General features: G+C 43.7%; 1 protein-coding gene across 1 annotated transcript in view; it reads left to right on the forward strand.

The window, feature by feature from the left end:
• The window catches only part of hmcn2 (hemicentin 2), a 50,323-nt gene extending 43,957 nt beyond the window's left edge, over positions 1 to 6,366 (forward strand). The window contains exons 73-81 of the mRNA XM_053869928.1: positions 105 to 224; positions 319 to 453; positions 534 to 653; positions 2,168 to 2,293; positions 4,005 to 4,133; positions 4,221 to 4,514; positions 4,590 to 4,709; positions 5,463 to 5,589; positions 5,663 to 6,366. Of these exons, the coding sequence (XP_053725903.1) occupies positions 105 to 224; positions 319 to 453; positions 534 to 653; positions 2,168 to 2,293; positions 4,005 to 4,133; positions 4,221 to 4,514; positions 4,590 to 4,709; positions 5,463 to 5,589; positions 5,663 to 6,041 (1,550 nt within the window). The 3' untranslated portion in view covers positions 6,042 to 6,366. The remainder of the gene's footprint in view (positions 1 to 104; positions 225 to 318; positions 454 to 533; positions 654 to 2,167; positions 2,294 to 4,004; positions 4,134 to 4,220; positions 4,515 to 4,589; positions 4,710 to 5,462; positions 5,590 to 5,662) is intronic.
• The last annotated feature ends 14,497 nt before the right edge of the window (positions 6,367 to 20,863 follow it).

Here is a 20,863-nt window from a genome sequence, read left to right on the forward strand (position 1 = left end):
ATGAGGCTTCGCTCTTCCTCCACCTCATTTATCTGCAGCCAGTAATTATCCGTGGAAAGTTTGCTACACTCGCAGCGTCTCACTGTCACCAAACGTGTTTGTAGATGAAGACGAATGTGCGCTTCAGTCTCCCTGCTCTCACTCGTGCAACAACATCATGGGAGGATTTTCCTGCGCCTGCCCCTCTGGATTCACCGTCTCCCCGGAGAGCAACACGTGCCAAGGTGAGGGGAAACATGCCGGAGGTTTTTAAGATTTACCGTTGTTGGTGGAAAAAACGTGACAAGCTGTCAAAACAACCTCTTTTTTCATTTGCAGATATTGACGAGTGTGCGCAAGGCTCGCACATGTGCCACTACAACCAACAGTGCGTCAACACAGTGGGCACTTACAGATGCCAGGCCAAGTGTGGCCCGGGGTTCAAACCCAGCATCACAGGAACCAGCTGTGAAGGTGCGCCATGACGTTTCATTTTAAAGCCAAAAACCCTGCAGTTGATGCAAGAAACCAAAGATGGCACCTGTGTGTTGCAGATGTGGACGAGTGCCAGGAGTCTGCTCTCTCACCGTGCCAGCATCAGTGTCTCAATACTCTCGGCTCGTATCGCTGCGTGTGCCACCCTGGCTACCAGCTGTCCGGACACCTCTGCATCGGTCAGCCAGACTACATGTCATTCAGTTTTGAATTTGAAAGCTAGCAAGAACCCATAGTGCGGATCTAGTGACCCGCTCCAGGAACACTTTGCTCTGCAGACAGTTATAACACAGTCACATCAGTACAGTTTCACTTGAGCTCTTGTGCAGCAGTTGAACAACCTTCGGACCACGGCTTCCAGGGTCTTTTTCGAACATTAGGAGCTTCTGAAGTCACAGCAAGGGCAAGTCCCTGCCTATTCATGAAACATGAGCCAGTAGGGGTAGGTGAAGTATCATGAAGCAGTGTTGCAGGATTCATGAAACAGTGTCCTAATTTATTTTGCTCTAGAAAGGATGTGAGGTTCCATTGAATGAGTTGTGCAAGTCTACAGCAGACAGTGCCATCTGGTGGCCTCTGAAAATCACGACACTGTTTCATGAAACCTCATCAACCCTTCAATACTGTGTCATGAAGCTTCATCTTCCCATGACAAAACACTGTCAATAATGTGTTCTATAAAGATATTATTATCATTATTATCATTACAGGATCATTTCATTGCAGCAGTGTGAGATAACATGGATGATAGAATTTTGCATGTTTTAAACTGCACAAACTGTCAAACCAAAGGCCTGAGGGCAGGACTAAATTCAATACTCATTTTTGTAAGCATTGATCTCTTATCTAAAATTCCTTGTGTTCAAGTTAACTAAGTTTGCGGAGTTGTCAACAAATTATTTGGAAACTTTCACAAACAAAAAAAGTAATCTGGAGAAGAGATTTAGGTGAAGGTCGGAGTTTAGAGGTCAGTACTTATGCAGACTTATTTAAGCTAAATTAAGCCTCTAAGAATTGAAAAGGAAACTGCTATTGCACTCCATTTAGACATGGGGTGGGAGTCGGTTAAAAAAGCATGTAAGGTTTTATAATTCATGGTTATTAATCACATTTTAATATTCGATCGATGAGTGGTGAAATAGCATCCATCCACATGAGCCCAAACATCATGATGCTTCAGGGAGGAGCAAAGTCTTCGCTGCCTAAAATGCACCGAACAGTTCTTTGTGTGCTTCGATCCTGATGTTTTTTCTTTTTGTAAAACTTTAATTTTCCATCCATCCGTCCAATCTCATTTAGTCTCCTTCATCATGGATGTTGTGGTTATGACATCACAGTGTATAATGGGCTGCACCTGGAATTGGTGCTGTGGAACATGTTCCCTGTGAAAGTGAGTTTATATGCGATTAATCTGTGTTTATTGGACTGATTTAAGAATTTTGTCGGAAATGAATCATTCAAAATTAAAGTCCCAGCCCAAGTTTAAACTACTGACCAAACACTTCTGAACTCACAAGAGCTTCAGTACTAATAACCCGTTTCTTTAAATTGTTCAATTTTAAAAAGAAAACTACATCAAAGATTTTAATCCAAACATTGTAGCGTGGACATTTATTACATTGAGCGTAGTACATTTGAATAGTTCTTGACCTTGTACTTTTTCTGACTGGCAAACGTGACCGCACTTCAACAGACATCAACGAGTGCTTGAGAAGCGTGTGCCCGGCTCACCAGCAGTGTCGGAACACAGACGGAGGCTACCAGTGTTTCGACAGCTGCCCGGCCGGCATGACCAAGTCGGAGAGTGGAGCCTGTGTGGGTGAGTGGAGATTTCCCGCTCTCATCCAGGCACATCACGGAGGGTTCAGTGAAAGCAGCAATTCAGGGTCACTTGTGTTTAGCCCTGAATAGGTGGGAGTGTGTCGGCTCTGTGTGCCTTCACCGCTTCTGATAGCAAAGGTTTGTTTACGTATCAGAGTTGGGCGATACGCGTGCCGGCCTCCGCCTTCTCCCACCACACTGCACTTTATGTTGAGGAACAACGAGTCCGATTTCACAGGAAATCTGCCGGGATCGCTCGGAGGCACGGAGCAGCGGCGTGTTGTTGCTCCACAGTGGGAGCCAGCGACTTTACAACGGATTCATTAATTGGGTAAAAAGGAAGACATTTCACTGGAGAAACAAAGATGCTTTTATAGAGGAAGAAGGAGACTTTACAGGGAGTGCGTTTCTTAGTTTGGAGGCAGCTGCTGCTGTTTATTAGAAATGACACTTATTTTTATTTAGACTGTTAATGCCTCCATTATTTGGAGCTCTCTCTTGGTTTGTTACATAAGGTTTTCATGGCCAAAACAGGCTTTCTATGTTCATTAGGAGGCTGATTTGGGAAGTGAAGTGCAGCTTGTTGGCATCCAAGTAACTGTGGATCCACGTGTGCACCATATGTTTATGTATGCAGCGGTACTTTTCGATGATGTTTCATGAAACAGTGGCGCCATTTTCAGAGGCCACTTGATGCACTCTCTGCTCGACAATCTTTTACTACTTACAGTGAAACTTCATGCCCTTTTGGTACAGAGTACGCCACCTAGTGAGCACATGATGATGCTACTGTTTTATTTTCTAGACAAAATGGAATTTCAGAATATGAATTCCATTTAGTAATCATTGCAGCTACTGTAAACTAGAGTCTTGGCAGGTGAAGCTTCATGAAACAGTGTTATAATTTTCACTGTGATGATTCAAGCAGAGTGGGACCCAAATGCCTCAGTGAATGAGACTCACAGGAGATCAGAGTAGCAAAAAATAAAAATGTTTAATTCAAACAGAGAGTTCACAATAATCGAACAAAAGGTTAAAGGATCCAAATAGAAAGCATCACCGAACCGGGAGATGTACACAAACAAAAATAAGTCCAACCAAAAGCGTCACCGAACCACAGATCACGAACGGGGAATCTGTAAATACAAGACACGATGATCAAGGAAAAACAAGGTCATGAACGCGGTCGTCCAATGAGGGATTAAACTAAAATGGTGAGGGAGAAAAAAACAAGAGATCAGAAAACACGGAGACCGAGCGCACAAGGATGAGGAAACACGGAAACCAGTTACCTACGAATGAGTAAATTCGATCTGGTACACGTTGCTGGAAGAAAGAGCGGTGGATGATCTGTAGTTAGCTCCAACTGTGTGCCATAACCAAGAGAAGCTCCAACAAAACAGGGAACAGGAAGGAGACGACAGCGGAAGCAAAACAAAATAAAAGCGAATCATGACATTCACTGCTCAAAAATGTTTTGCATTCAGTTTAAAAATGATGTCAAATTTGATTGAAATAGTTCTTTGTAGCCAAAGATTTTAGAACAGAGTGTCCTCTAGTGGGCTGTGAAAACGAGGACAATGCTTCGTGAAGTCTCAGCAGCCCAGGTATATGACCCATGTAAAATAAAATGTCTGTCAAAAAGGGAAAGTCCTCACTTCCTCACTGGTTTTGGATTAATAATAACAGAAAAGTCCTCTGACTTTCAGATATTGACGAGTGTCAGGACGGAAGCCACATGTGTCGCTACACTCAAGTCTGCCAGAACACAATCGGAGGCTACGGGTGCGTGTGTCCTCGAGGCTACCGCTCTCAGGGAGTCGGCCTCCCATGTCTGGGTACGGCATTCTCTTTCCCACACAAGTCTCACATGTGCGGACCACACACAGCACTCCCTTAATCCCGGTTTTGTTTCGCTTCCTCAGACGTTGACGAATGCCAGCAGCTGCCGAGCCCATGTGCCTTCCAGTGCCGTAACGTGCCAGGCAGCTTCAGGTGCCTTTGTCCGCCTGGCACCGTGCTGCTCGGGGACGGTCGCTCCTGCGCCGGGTTAGAGAGGGGGCCGACCTTCACCAACGGGACCAGAGTCAGAGCGAGGCTTCGCCCGCAGCTGGTGTCCTCGCTGGGCCGACCCATCCTGTCTCGCTCTCACGGCGTGTCCCGCATCACCAGGCAGAGCTGCCCGGCAGGTTACACCAACAGGGACGGGACGTGTGTGGGTGAGCGCTTGAACGCACTTTGGAAAAGGCCATTTTTCTTGACCTTAACTCAGTAACCATCACTCTCTTGCCCAGACGTGGATGAGTGTCTGCACAGGAAGCCGTGCCAACACGAGTGCCGCAACACCATCGGCAGCTTCCAGTGTTCGTGTCCTGCAGGCTACCAGCTGTTGCCAAACGGCAGGAGCTGCAAAGGTAACATGATGAGGTGAACGTACAGCTGAGGCACTGCCCTCAATAATTATATAAAAAATAAAAGTGCATTAAACAAAAGGCAAGTCAAATTAAATGGTGCAAACTGTTAATGCAAACCGTAATAACTTACGGTTTACCTTTTAAACTCATGAGGGCCTGTTCATGAAGATTTATTTTATGTTTCTATATTTATGTATTTATTTATTTTATGTATTGATTTACCTACCATTCATGAATGATTTACCATCATTCATTTGAAATTCCTTCCATCAACATTTATATTTTATTTATTTTTTATTACATTTTCCTGCTATTTGAATATATATTTATATTGTTCCTAAAAATACATTACATACAATAAATAAATAAATATCAGTCCATAAAAATCAGTCAATGAATAAATGAAACAATTCACCTCTGAAATAAATAAATATTTTTGATATATTCTGAAAAAATATAGATCTAAAAATATTTATTTTAGGTTTATGCCGTGGGATAATTACATTGAAACTTACATTACTTTCTCACTTACTTTTTTTTTTTTTACATTTTTTTACTTACATTTTTTCCCCTAATATTTTCCATTATATTAAGGCTTGTTTTTAATTTATCTGTTTTTTTTCTTGTATTTTAGCTCAGATATAAGCTGACATACATACAGACAGACAGACTGACAGACAGACAGACAGACAGACAGACAGCTTCTGTGAATCACTAACTTTCCTTCACAAACCTTCCTTCATTTCCCCTCAGACATTGATGAGTGTGTAGAGCAGAGCATCCAGTGTGGACACAGTCAGATGTGCTTCAACACCAGAGGAGGCTACCAGTGCATGGACACCCCCTGTCCCCCCTCCTACCTGACTGGCCGGAGTCCGGGGTAACTGCCGTCTCTTAGTGCAGCCCACGTGACCAAAGTAACATGGGTTAACAGTGGTCTCCCTGTGCTCCAGCACCTGCTACCGACCCTGCTCCCGGGACTGTTCCAGCGGAGGTTCCACTCAGCTCCTGCAGTACAAGCTGCTCACGCTCCCCTCCGCCATCCCAGCCAACCACAACGTTGTGCGTCTCTCTGCCTTCTCCGAGTCTGGGGTCCTTCAACACAGAACCTCCTTCAGCATCCTGGAGCAAGAGTCGGAGACGGGCACACTGGGCAGGATGTTTGGGATCAGAGACGAGGCCGGGAGGGGGATCATCTTCACTCTGAGGGCTCTGGATCGACCCGGACTGGTGCGCCTCAAGGTGCAGGCCACAACCATCTCACCTCAGGGACGGGTGTCCCACCGGAGCATCTTCATCATCTACATCTCCATCTCTGCATACCCGTACTGATCGATCTGATCCCCCGAACCATGCTCCAGAAGACAGATGGTGAAGTCATAAAATGCCAAAGACGATTTAATCCTTTAACACACCACTGTCTGTCGACATTCTGTCCCACACGGGAATATTAAATTTGTCCTTCTAAAACATCATGAATATGTCACACAAGCACTGAAGCTGGCACCAAAAATGTTTCTCCATTTTGTTTTTCTAATTTGAAGAATTTCTTTTTTCAGCAGTAGTGATTTTTTTATTTATTTAAAAGATGAGAATGATGTCACCTGACAAGCCTGAAGCTTTTCCATCATTCTACGATCTCTGTTTTTCTATTATATTTCACCGTGTAAATACGTCTTGAATGTAAACAAGTGTCTTTGTGTGGAAACTGTTGACTTCACTGGTGCTTTTTTTTATAATAAAAGGAAAATGTTTTCAGGCTGTTTGGACTCTGAGCTCAGAGTTGGAGTGGACCGGAGTGATTTTAGCTGTCAGACTGGTGCTGTTGATGCACAGCGCTGAGGCAGAGTGAACAAAGACGTCGGCCCGTCACAGATGGCTCTGCTATCTTGGACTTGCTTACGAATTAAGTCATTGTAAAGGTCCAATTGAACCAATCCCTTCTCTCCATGGACTCAAGATATATATATCGTGGTGCAGATGGTTTATTTGGATCTGAACTGTCAGGCCTAAAGCTTCAACTACATGATAACACACATATATATCCACAACAAGATCTGCGCTGTATGTTTGTATCCTATCCTTGTGGGGACCACTCATTGCCATAGTGCTTCCCCCGGCCTCTCATCCTTAATCTGACCATCCAAAACAAATGGCTGACGTTAACCAGGACTCTGAACCAAACTTAACCTTGTGGGGACCAGCAAAATGCTTCAACAAAAGAGGCACTATGTTGAAGATCGGTAGAATTGGCTCCCACAAGGAAAGATAAAAAAAAACACTTTATCTGACAGATATCTATCTATCTATCTTTCTGTCTATCTATCTGTCTGTATGTATCTATCTATCTATCTATCTATCTATCTATCTATCTATCTATCTATCTATCTATCTATCTATCTGTCTGTCTGTCTGTATCTATCTATCTGTCTGTCTGTCTGTCTATCATCTATCTATCTATCATCTCTCTCTCTCTCTATCTATCTATCTATCTGTCTATCTATCTATCTATCTATCTGTCTATCTGTCTATCTGTCTATCGATCTATCTATCTATTTATCTGTCTGTCTGTCTGTCTGTATCTGTCTATCTGTCTGTCTGTCTGTATCTATCTATCTATCTATCTATCTATCTATCTATCTATCTATCTATCTATCTATCTATCTATCTATCTATCTATCTATCTATCTATCCATCATCCATCCATCTATCTATATAAATATAAATATCCAGACTTATTTTTATGAGTAAGGTAAATTCATATCTCCACCAGAGGATTTAAACTTTGATCTCATCCTTTAGAATAAACATCCTGATCACCAGTAAACTATTCACACCCAGTAATGCTTCTATTGCTGCAATAAGAGTCCTGGTGACCCATGGTGAGTCTGCCTGGGAGTTTTACCGTAACACACGGACCCAGCAGTGACTCTACACATGGAAGCCATTCACAGCAGGATGAGACGGTCATGATTCAGCCCCCAAACTGACCTCAAAATTCATTTTTGTTAAATAAGACTGAAGCATAAACGCCCCCAGGCTGAGAGAAATAAATGTGTCATTTCCTGGAAACACTTTAGAGAGAACACGGCGGCGACTTGGAGGTTTGCTGATCAGCAGATTTGTGTGTGTGTTGCGGAGTTGTTTGACAAGTTTGCTGTTTGCACGACGCTGCCATTGGCTCAGATGTTGCCATCACCTGTTGACGCCGCTGAGTCGCCAGTTCTGAGTCTTGAGTGGGATTAATGCCCAGCATGCCGAGTGTAGGACGTAAAAACCCTCGTGATTTAACAACCTCCAGAATCATCCGGAGCCACATCCTTGACTCCATTTGACTCCCAGTGCACGAGACGCTAATTAAAACAACGTGAGCGAAGTCTTAAAAATAAGTGGAAAAAGGTCACTGTTTTGGACGTGCACGTGGAAACAAAGTTGCAGAAGCAGCAAAAGTGATGCAACCATTCTGAGAATAGCAGCAGGATGTTGTGCTAAAGCCTCGCCGACGTTCTGCTGTCAAACTGACCCGAGGCCTTTTCCACTTCACCGTAAACATCAGTCTGAGTGATGCGAGCATCTCCCCATTCGCCAGTCAGGGAAGAACAAACTCACCATGTTTGCTAATGCGCAACACGCCACTGGAAGTTGCAACAACGCCGCAGGTCTGCAGAAGGTGTGGTTCTGTCGGCTGCCGAGTTTTACTGTTTTGAAATCATGCTCAGTGAGAGACTCCAAGAGACGCCACAGCCTCTTCCTTAAATATCTGCATCCTAATGAACCATGGGAGGAAACCAGAGTCCGAACGTACAAACGCCACTTGGAACAGACCCGCTTTGCCTCAGACTGGACTCAAACCGAGGACTGCATCTGACCATCCTGCTGCCTCTGGAGATTCCATTCTCCAGTATTTACTACACGCATGTGTTCATTGTTAGCAGGAGTTATATAAACCAAAGCAAACCTTCCATGTCATATCGATTACGACACCAAACAACATGTAAATAAATCCACAAAAACTCAAACCCTTCTGTTCTTTTCATCCAAACCTGACTCCCTAACTAATTATACGTAATTGCTCTCATACTCCGCGAATGTTTCCGATGGAATATGTCCCAACTGTCATCAACATCCTGAAGCTCAGCTTCCACCTGCAGGAATGTCATGCAAACTCAAATAAGTTCAGCTGTCGTGAGTCCATACCTGAAGGAATTTGGTGCTCAGTTAAAGCTATTGGCCCAAGCACCTGCCCAGTTACCAAAGTATCCTTGTCATCACCCTTTTCCTAGAGAGGAGCTGCATCTTCGTTCAACTGGGATCCTGCAAGGGTCCGTTCTATGTCCTGCAGTCTTTTAACTGGGCAAATCATTACGACTAAATGATGATACCCAACTCATTTTCCAATTTTTTCACGCCTTTTTAAGCTTTCTAGATTACGGGTTGTGTCGTGGGCTATCACCCCTTCCCAGACAGCCCTTGCATGGCATGCATGTGCACATGGACGTCACAGCAGGTTTGTTGTCTGGGGCCGCAAAATGGGGGAAATTACTTCCCTAAGTATTTGGGCATTGCTTAGATTGTTTGAGTTTGAGGACAGTAACTTGAATCTTGTAGTTCAGGTGGAGCACCTTCGGACTCTGTATCCATCTGTGTTGGTCAAGAAAGAGCTGAGCCAGAAGGCAAACCTCTCAATTAATAAGCATTCTGATGTGGTCATAAGCCAAAGTTGCATGATCACGGACAAACAATATTGTAGATACAAGGAGCTGAAATTTGCTTCGTCCGTTGGGTGACGAGACTCTTCCTCAGGGAGTCACCTGCGGGAGACTTGCAGTAGAAGGGTCCTCCATGTTGAGAGCAGCCACCTCAGATGGCATGTGCTTCCTGGAGGCTTCCCAGGGGAGAAAGTGAGTCTGGGCATGTCCAGTGGGGTGAAGGTCTTTTTGCTTACCCAGCACTTGCTGTAGAGTCCCTCAGTTGACCTGCTAATGTATTCTGTATCACTCTAGTGCACACACATATAGTAACACTGCACATAGAGGACTTCCCAGTTCCGTACCATGTTCCTCAAAGAACGCTATCTAGAACAATGTTTTCACCTTCGATCTAGATGTGACACCTGCAGTGAGCTGGAGGTTCTATTCTGAGTTTTCAGTTGTGGCCATGGGAACGTCTCTCTCAACGTTATTAATATGACAAAACCTGAAACGGGTTCAGTTGTTGTTTTCACTTCATAAAACTTTCCGAGACACTTTTCTTTCCCCCCCCCACTGACGGCAGTGAAGGCGTCGGTGAGAGAAAGCACAAGTGTTTAAGAGCGAGTGAAGCCAGACTGGAGTGTGACAGAGTGTGCCGACACTGCTCTGGTCAAAGTGACTCAGCTCACATTCTACCTGAGGTGGAGAATGTGATTGTTAGTGAAGTTGTGAAACCAGTTCAACTGGTCTCTTTTCCTCCAAGCCCCACTTGTCTTGCCTCCATATTAGAGGTGGCAGGTGGGATCTGAGGTAGAAGTGAGTCGTGACAGAAGACAACGTATCAGTTTCCAGAGCCTGAGCGAAACGAAAACTAGACACTGGCGAGGAACACCATCAGTCAGTCACTGATCTGAGTTCATGGCCGGGAGATAAGGAGTGTTGAGTCGATTAGCCGCAGCAGGAAACAATCAGAGTGATAAGGAAGAGTCGGCGGGAGAGCGAGCGGATCGGAGATACTCTCACACGTACAGTTTTAACCCTTTAAATACAGATCGAGATGAGAAGATTCCTCAGGGATCCAAAACATCTCTGGTTGACCCAGCTAAACCTTCACATTTTGCCCTATCATAGCTCCATCGGTCCGAACATACTGTGACAGACCGATGCTGGCGAACTCCTGAAGCCTCCTAAATCCTGTAATGAAGTCCATGTCAACAGTGTGGAAACAAAATCACGAAACTACGGCGCATTTCCAGACGGCATATTAAGTTTCTCTCTATATGTCCTCCAGCTGTAAATGTAATCAGGGAGCGTATTGAGCGTGTAGGAAAAACACACGTGCTAATATTTACGCGTCACCATGGCAGCATGATATCGACATGTACAACATCTACAAGAGGCGCGAAAGTGGGCCAGTAACACAGTGCACGTGCGGCGGAAAGTAGCTGACATAAGGTTTTCACTCTGTTGCGGTTACTTTCTTGCAAAAGGATTTATTCCTTCTTTATCTAGGTCAGGAAAGCGATGAGCTCATCTTGACTAATATGAAAGAGCTACAATGGACAACAGGATTTCTGTGTGGTTAGCTGTGATATCAACATGGAGGTTAGCCACCGGCCAACAACATCAACACGCTTCAGATGACAGTTTATCCGGAGGAAGGCTTCAAATGTGTCCATCGATGATGTCACTGTGGCAGGACCCCTGTATGCCGACAGGAAACGTCGCGTTTGTATACAGGCACTTTGATGTGTTCTAAACATGTTGCCTGGAGTCCAGCTGTTGTGTGCTCGAGCGCCCGCTCCAGTTTTAATATGGGCCAGACCATGACTTCATCCGCCACAGTAGTTCATCCATCCTGAATCCCCGACAATCAGCCAACTGCTGTTTCCGATCGAAGCGCCACAACTCAGTGGAAGATTGGGCTGATGGTTGAGTGTCATTTTTGGACCCTAGTTTAGAGTTAAGAGTAGTCGACTTCAGACAAACTCCAGCTCGGTCGTGGCTGCTGGTTTTGATTCACTCTGAAAACAAATAAAAAAGTAGAGATGCTTTTCAGTTTCAAGTGTGAGAACAGGAAGTTGTGCACTGACACCTGGGGGATGTAATGTTTCCTGCCAGTGTTAGAGAGATCAAATCGGAGTTGGAAGTGGGTGGACACACTCACTAAAAGCTTCTTGTTACTGAGGGGCTCAAGAGACGCTTGCTTTTCGCTGAGGCTTTCATTTTGCCAACACACGCCTACAAAAATGGCTGCCGTTGTCGGTAAATTCTCTGGAGGCCACTGATGACGTCTACTGCGTTTACCTTTTTTACCGAAAAAAACAGCAGAACCCATCGCTCACCGTCGATGTCCGGGATAAAATACATACATAACAATATAAAGAAAACATCCATAAGTTCATGTACAAACAAACAGCCAAGTCTATTTCACATTAAAGTGTAGACGAACACGTTATTTATGTTTACATATCAATAACACTCACTGTAGCTAAGAACATAGCTAATGTGCTAGCCTGCACTTTAATGCAAATATGCTTTGTTCTTTGTTTGAGTGTTCAATACACATTTGTTATTAATAGTATTCAACAAACACATTATCACTGAACTGTGATGTCAACGGAAAAGCAATGTGCTGTGCACAAAATGTTTTATTTATAGTGTTGTGTGCTGTTTTATCAGTGGTGAGATGCAACAGATGGGTTCCGCTATTTTGTCTGTAAATTAATAAGTTAAATGTTGCAGACACCACCAGCTGTCAAAGGAAATGGCCAGTAGCTACGCCTTGAGAAAATGTCAGGAGCCAAGAAAATGATTTACCGACAACATCATGACCGACTCAGTCCCGTCCAATGAGCGATGTCCTTGGCCATGCCACAGACCACTTAGCGGAAAAGTGGAACACGTGCTTATAGGACATTTGAAGACTAAAAATGGATCAGTGGAAAAGCAACTTTCATATAATTCAATTCATTTTTTTATTTTTTTTATTTTTTTGCATATAATTTTACTGATTAAAAAGTAGACTTGTTGGTAATGTGCTAAATGGGAATGAAATAATGAAAAAAAAACAATAATCGTAAATTAAAAAAAACAAACAAACAAGCTTGCTGTCATCATGAATCACCTTTAACAGTTTGTTTACGTAAGAAAGCAACGAAAAAAGTGGCGAAGCATTGACCCCTGAGGCACTCCGTCGTAAAGTGCTGAGGATCGCTGCTTGGCTTTGACTTAAACAGGTTATATAAATGTTAAAAAAAGGCAGCAAAACATGATTTTTCACTCGGATGTTCATGCATTTCCTTCTTTCACTTTACACACAGTAACACAGAATTTTGATTTACTGCCTACAGTCAAAGGATTCTTTGACTACATTACTTTCAGGTTGCAATAATTCATCCATGATAAATCACGTTAGTTTAACAACATCATCACTTGGCAGCAAGTTTCCGCCCCCTCGGGATATTTTGTGTGAACTATTAGTGACGCGCAGCAGTTGTTCACTAATCGTTCGGGGGAGATTTACTGCCCTTGTCGACAGGTAATTGTCAATCTCGCTGCGAGTCCCAATCTATGTGAAGAACAACCGGCAGTAAAGGAGGACTTTCTCACGGCAAAGACGGAGCCAATGATAGTTGTGCCCAAGGCAAAAACCAGCATGGCTGAGAGGAGCTGCTGCAGACCACAGTCAGGCTGTGTTGTGATGCAGGTCCAAATGTTGTTTGTATATTTGTAAATTCTTCAACCTGACACCTTTGTAGCTGCTGAAATGCTGCCCAACAGGCCAACAAAAGAGTGGCTTAACTTGAAGACAGAGAACCGCACTCGCGTTCCTTGTTTTCAACCAGATGCCCGGGCTGCAAACGCCTGTAATCACCAGGCTGTAAAACGACTTTTTAAACTTCAACTTGTTTAAAGTGTTTTCCACAGCTGTTCTGTGATCAGCGGACATATTTGCAGCAGCGGGGGTTTCTCAACCTACTGTCGGGATGGAAGAGCCACTTTCAAAATCCGATCTGACTCTGCTAATAAAAGTTTTGAACAGATTCCTATCAACATTTCTGGCAATACTGGTAGAGGAACAAGGAACAGAGGATTGGTTTCCGAGTCCCAGAAGTCCTTGAAAGATCCAATGCATCAGCACAGGAGAGAGATTCTGAGTTTAGAGTTGTTTCACTGGCACAACAAGGAGCAGCCATTTCCGAGCTTGGCATAGGTCTGTATTGTCTAAGTGTGTTTCCGATTGTTTATGTTGAACAGACCTCTCACTGCCTGAAGTCCAACAGCGAGCGCCATCTTTTTTTTCTCCCCTGCTTATACCCTTAATGGGGCTGCGGACCTCTTCCAGCTACATTTCAGACCGTCTTTCAAGTCCTGTTAAAACACCAGGTCAAACTGCTGGAGGTGTATTGTCAACATAGCAGATCAGAGAAGTATAATTTTAGCTGACTTGGTCGCTGCCGTTCCTGGGTCCACTCTTGATCCTTCAGAGGCACCATCAGCTGGGTCAGTCGTAGCACCTCTTCAAAGTAAAATCTGTTTTGCCGAAGTCCGATTTTTCAACTCCAGCTTTCAATGTGATAAACAACAGCTGAAATGTGTCGCTTAAAGGCTGCGATCCAGTTGCCTGAAACATGACTCACCTACTTGTTCCTTCATTAATCCACCGTTTCCTCTGTGTGAAATCATCGTGACCTGACTGCAACCTATCCCCACTAGATAAGATGGGAGCACAAACAGCCACTATGGAAAAGGGAAGGGAAAAAACGTGTCAAACTTCGACCTCCAACTCCCTCGTCGTGTACCTCATCCCACGCTCCATCACCATGTCACAGGCAGCTGATAATTCACTCTGCAGAATAGATGATGGACGGCCCTCTTCCTTCACTCAGTCACCCTAACCTCTCTGCTCCACTCACCCGCGAGCTGAAGTTTGAACTGCTCCACTCAGGTAGACCACCAGAGCCATTTCCCCTTCTGCGGTCTGCCTCATGAACACTGACCTGACCCCTCACTGAATCCGACCCCTCCACCATAAATCACTTCTTCAACTGGAGCCTCCAGTTTGTTTGTGTGAAGAGTTTATTACATTTAATACAAATAAATAAACAGATTCTATTTGTATTAATATCTTTGGAGTGTTCCACTCATGTTGATGGTAGAGTCGCAGTTTGAATTGAGCCAGTCGGAGGCTCAAATGCTCTGTTGGCTTGGTGAGAGTGAAGCACCTCAACAAGTTTTTTACCTCCACAAAAATAGTAAGATCACTTCACAAAAAGTGATCTTTTTCATCTTTAATTGAGAATGGATTTTGGTGTGACTCTGTTTCTTTAACAACAGTGCAACGTGTGATCATCTCAACGGGCCCTTGAACAAGCCCTCCAGCTGCTAAGCTCAGATAAACCGACAGACACTGCACAGATCGATGTATCTCTGCCGGGAACATTCCGGGTGACATCATCGGTTACACATCCCTTCGCGTAATTGCAAACACAGACTGACCTCGCAACAAAAGAAGCAGTGTTTTGATAGTAAAAGTAAAAAAAGCGTAGCAGTAAAGTACCACTTCTAAGACTTGAGGCGGAATATATTTTCTTTAGAAGAAGTCCTGAGGAAACCAATAAGAAAGCCTCCCACGTCATGAGTTTGTTCTGGCCGAGTCAGCGTTTAGTTTCCTTGGTCCAACGTTCACACTCCCTCCTGTCTGATGGTTTATGAGGATCAGTTTTTTTTTTTCTTCCTGGAACTTAAATAAGTGGTGGTGAACTTCCAGAAAGACGTCGCCTCCAGCGGCGTCACCTCAGGAAAAGTGTGTGGTGTGGAGGTGGGGGTGGTGGTGGGGAGTCATCCATCATCGCCGGACAGAGGTCCAGTCAGTGTGTTCTGCTGGACCTCTCCTCTCAGCACTGACCGCTCCCCTGCGTTTGAAATCTAACACGCTCTTTTATATTTAGCTTGTCCTCGCTGCATTTTACTACGGGGGGGGTGAGCCAAAAATGAAGCCGGCTTTAGAGCGAGATGCAACAAAACGTCCATAGCAACAGACGATCGGCTCGGGTGCCTTTGCTGTTGCAAATAACCAGAGGAACCACGGCCAGGAGTCAAGAGGCGCCATCTGCGGATGATAAATCAGCCTGGAAATATCAGATGAAGCTTTGGTGACTATCACAAGCGCCGAGAAACTTTCATCAGAAATATGAAGGCTTGGGGCCAAACTGGCCCCAAATCAGTCACTTCTGTCGCGCTGAAAAACACCGTCATTAACTCATGTAAACATGTGCTCGGGTTTGAACCATCCACAAGGACTGAAATTAGAATAACCTGCTCTGTAGATACAGTGAATAATAACCGATGACCTCATTGTTCATCATCTCCCATTATATATATATAACCCTTTTTACTTTGCTCTTTGTTGCAGTTGCCCGACAAGAAGCTATGGAAACACTTCAGTTCTCTTATTTCTATCCACCATACTTCAAAGGCGCTGAATGAAATACATGTAGGGCAATAATACTGGGTAAAAATAATGAACAAATACATGCGTGGCTTGAGCTACACTAGTTTCTCACAAAAGCAATCTACGCATATATCAATTAAAGCCCTGCTTCATTGGAGAAAAATTCCGTTTTGCAGTGTATTAATGTCACTGTTTAGGTGCTTTACTTTGTAGCAATATATTTGCATGATATGCAACGATGAGTGCCTAATGCCTAATGTCACTTTACATAAATATTCATGAATATTACAATAAATATTATTAAAAATATCATTTTCTTGCAGCGGCAATGCGTAGTTTAAGACAGTGATTCTTTACCATTGGGCCGGGGCCTCATAAAAGTTTTCAAAAGTTTTCTTGTTTTACACCTCTGGGCCGTGAGATGTTCAGTTTTAATACGTTAGCCACGTGTGGTGGCGGTAGTGTGTCATTGAATTGACTTGACAGCTGGAAATCTGTGATAGTTACCAACTACGGAGTAATTCTTGAAAAGAAAAAAGGAAAAAAAGTGATGCCGCACCCCCCACATTTTATGGCAATACTTATTTACAATCCATTTATATATTCTCTCAAAGTATTTAATGATATTTTGACATGGTTCTATTATATTTATTTTATGCTGAATTTTATTCGGTTTTTCCAAATTTGCATCAAGTGTATTTTTTTCTTTTTTTCTTTAGTAAATTTGATGAATATGACTTGTAGCTGGTTCTGCTGCTGGTTGGACTTTTCAGTGACAAATACCTTTGCGGTGATCACACGGTTTCATGTCATTTCACAAGGTTTTGGTAGATAAAACATTAAAATAGTAGGTTAAAAAATGGTTATTGATCACAAATGAAATCAAGAGTCATAAATCAGTTCTAATACCTGAATGTTTGTTCTGGGAAATGTGGGACAGAGATCAAAAACGTTAAGAACCCCTTAAAGAAGATTTGTTTTTGGCGGAGCCGCTGGTGAAAGAGTGTAATTCCACGGTATTTGTTATTTTTTTTCTGTTTAAAATTTCTAATTGTTCATTTGTTTATGAGGAACAACCATAGCGAAACAGCGGAAAGTCAATGTGGCACCAAAACCTGGTCTGGTCCCGGCCTTTAATGATAAAAGCAAAGAAAGAAAGACAGAAAAAGAAATTGCTTATGAGGAATCGACATATTGCTTGGTATTACACACATTACAGGTTCAAAAGCTACACTTTTGTCTGAAACCATAAACGTTTTTTTGATGAATTGCTCTCATCCTACTGGTGACCAGTGACTGCCAAGCCACCACGACAGGATGAAGTGATGAGCCGCGCATTACGGCGAATTAAGCCTCAAAGCTAACACTTCTGAAATGATCATTATCAAGAGACAATGATCCTCTCTGTTCTTCATGCGCACTGTTAAAGATCAAATCTGGGTGACGATTCTGAACTTTGAACAGCGTTTGTGTTCACTTTCCAGCAGACAAAACAGATTATAATCCAAGTGAAATGGAGTGAAATAAACGATACAGTGTGTCCAGTCGTGAGTCCTTTCTCTTATATTCACAGCCTGAAATAGTGAGCAGAGCTGGTGCAGGAAATATGGCTGCGAGTGGATCCAACCTGGCAGAATCACCAACTGGACTTTGGCTTTCTGATCCCACCATCAACTCTTCTGGACGTCAGATGTTGGACCGGAGGATTCTTCCAAAGGTCCAGAAAGTCTGTTCAAAAAATGGATTCCACACACAGCCTGTCTGGATCTCATCACAGTTCCAAGCCTGACCTGCGGAGGCTCCTCAGTACAGTCGTGACAGATTCCACAGTCCATATAAAACTGTGTCAAAGTCCGTTTTTGACTCTTCTTCCAGTCCCGAGACTCTCAGAGACTTTTATTAAAAATAAGTACTGCAGACGACGTTGACAGATTTGTGAGTAAAGCTGCGAGTCCTTCCAGCAATGATTATTTCAGGGCCACGGGAAAACTCTATTAGCAGGTTTACACTTTGTCCAGCGCAGAGCAGTGAATTATACATCATTAAAGCCAACTACATCCACACCAGGCCAAGTTTACAGAGGCGTAATAAATGACCCAAATGTAGGTTAGCAGCGATTCATCCAAAGCCCACACTTCCATCGTCTCAGAGTCAATGACTAATTCTTTTCCACCAGACCCTGCTTTTTTGGGGGGGGTTCCACTGAAAACAAGAACGTTCAGTTACAATACTGCTGAAACAGATATTTCACTAGGGTGACGTCTTCATGAGTCGAACAGGGTCAGGTAGGATAAATAGTTGGAGGGAAAGTTGGAGGCAAAGTGAGCCAGCGGCGTTTCATAACACCAGAAAAAAAAAAAAAAGTTTTTGTAATGAGAGCGGGAGCTGCCCAAGACTTCACCAAACAATTTCGCTTTGAATTCTTGTTCTCACGCAAATATCTCATCAGTTTGTTGCCAGGGAATCTGCTCATCTGGTTTGGATGACCCAATTTGAAAAATCTCACTGTGAGTTTTACTTATTTCAGTAGGCAGTGCTGTTCTATGGCTCTTGCTTCTTGCTTGTTCACATACAGCAGAGAGCAAAATACAGATAAAGAGGGTCAGTCACTTTCAGGAACTATATTTAATCCGGAAAATAATTAGATTGAGATCTCTCTAATAATAGGTGGAGCTCAGCAGATACTACAGTCACGGTGCCATCGATATATTAGGAAAATATTAGTTGAATAAGTGGCTGTAATTGGAGGAGAAAAATCCTCATCTGTTCATCCATTGCTGGGTCGTGGGGGCAGCAGTTTCAAAAGGTTGTGCCAAACACTCCTCTCCTCGGCAACAGTGGAGGCCATTGGGGAGGTATATTCCTCCACCAAAGGGAGGCATCCAGGGGGTGACCTCATGAGATGCCCAAACCACCTCAACTGACTCCTCTCAACGGGGAGAAGCAGCGGCTCTACTCCAAGTCTCTCCCGAGTGACAGAACTCCTCACCTTATCTCTTAGGGCGAAGCTGGCCACCCGTCGGAGAAAACTCATTTCAGCCACTTGTACCATAGGTGAGGGTCGCGATGGAGATTGATCGGTAAATAGAGAGCTTTGCCTTTTGGCTCAGCTCTCTCTTACACACAACAAGTGCGGTAGAGAGACTACTCTCTACTCCCTTATGCCCTCACTTGAGAACAAGACCCCAAGATACTTAAACTTCTCCACTTGAGGCAGGGACTCATTCCCCTCCCGGAGAGAGCAATCCATCCTTTTCTGGTTGAAAACCAAGGCCTCAGACTTAAAGGTGCTAATCCTCATCCCAGAAGAGAAAACTAAAGTCGTAAAATCCAACCAAGAAAAATAGTTCACAACTGACAATAGTGAACAAAATCTGAAATGACTTAAAATTATTTATCCAAGGCTTTATTGTTGTAGAACAAGAGCCACACTCAAAAATATGACCACACATCTCATGGCATCTCATCGTTCAGCAGGCGTCACGTCCACGGTTTTGTTCAAGAGAAGTTATTTGTACATTTTTACTTTTATTGGTTCCATTCCACACACTCACGATAAACCTTTCTAAAACATACCAAAGCAATATAAGTTTCCAAAGTGCGATTCGAAGGCCAAACTTTCAATCCTCAGGCATAAATCTCAGTCTTCCCTTGGTCCATTCCTTCAGATGTCTGGGCGGCACGTGTGACTTCCTTCTGTGTGCTCTGGTTGTGTCAGTTCTTAAAAAACCCAAGGTCACTTTTGTACACTGCATTGTTTTATCTTGTGTGATCACACATGATTTCTGGGCTGGAAGACAAGCTTCTAGATCAGTGATCTGTGGTGTGCAGTGTTGAGATTACTGAGGCACACCACAGACCTCAACAATCGATGGTAGATTCTTTGTCTTCTCATGTGTTGGGTTCCTACCACAGAGCAAAAAATCTGTTAAAATGTAGAAAATACTTGTGTCTGGACGCCACTTAAGCTTTGGCCTTTGGTTCCACGGAGACATGGGTGGTCTGTCCAAATCACCTATTGCTTGTTTATCGCACGATGTTACCCATGATCAAGTGCACTTCCCTTCAGTATAAATGTCCTCTGAAGGATTTCACATTTCACCTCTTCACGATCTCCTGACCCGATTCCACTTTACTATCAGGGACATTCCTCCTCTCTGACCTCATGGGTGGCAGCAGAGCAGGAAAGCCGTAAAATGCGTCCGACTGATGACTTTTCCATCGGTGTCATTGTTTAAAACTGAAGTGCTGCTGGAGAATCCTGCTTCACCTCCGAGGTCGAGGTTGTTAAACTTGTAAGGCACAGACTCACACATCCTGGTCGCTTTTATGTCGTGGTCCGAACATGGGACTATAAAGTCAACAACCGGTTGGACAGAATTGTAAAGAAAAGTGTAGTTGTTTTAGGTGATTTGTTTGAAATGATGCTTCCCTGTTAAATGATCGATAATCCCCTCAGATTAATCTAGATTAAGATCATGTCCATTCCATTTTGTGACACACCTTTATTCCTTTTTTACACTCTGTTATGACTGACTGTGTACACAGAGGTGAGAATGCTTGTCTTGACCCGGCCTCGAACCCTTGTCCACTGTGGAAAACTCTGCGCACACTTGTGTCAGTTTGGCATTTCAAATCATCAATTCAGTGACCGGTTGAGAACTTAAGCGCTCAGATGAATTTAGCATTATGTAAGGATCCTTTTAGTCTAACCCAACAGGGTCCATCATGTCGGCCTGATTCTCGACATGTTCGCCCGTTTTGCCAAAGTGCGGCAGATCACGTATCATTTGAAAACAGTCTTGAACTGCGCTCAGAAATAATGGCACAGCAAAGCAAAGTGACCCTTGTTGTGTTAACACAACCTTCAACACTCGCCGCCACACGTTTACATCACTGCTGACATGGTGACTCGTGTCATTACCACCGTCTGGACTTGTAACAACCGACACCGAACACTCGGATTTGAAGTAAATTGCGGCGACGTAAAATAAGCAAGCTTAATC

This window comes from Synchiropus splendidus, chromosome 7 (assembly GCF_027744825.2).
Source record: "Synchiropus splendidus isolate RoL2022-P1 chromosome 7, RoL_Sspl_1.0, whole genome shotgun sequence".
NCBI lineage: Eukaryota > Metazoa > Chordata > Actinopteri > Syngnathiformes > Callionymidae > Synchiropus > Synchiropus splendidus.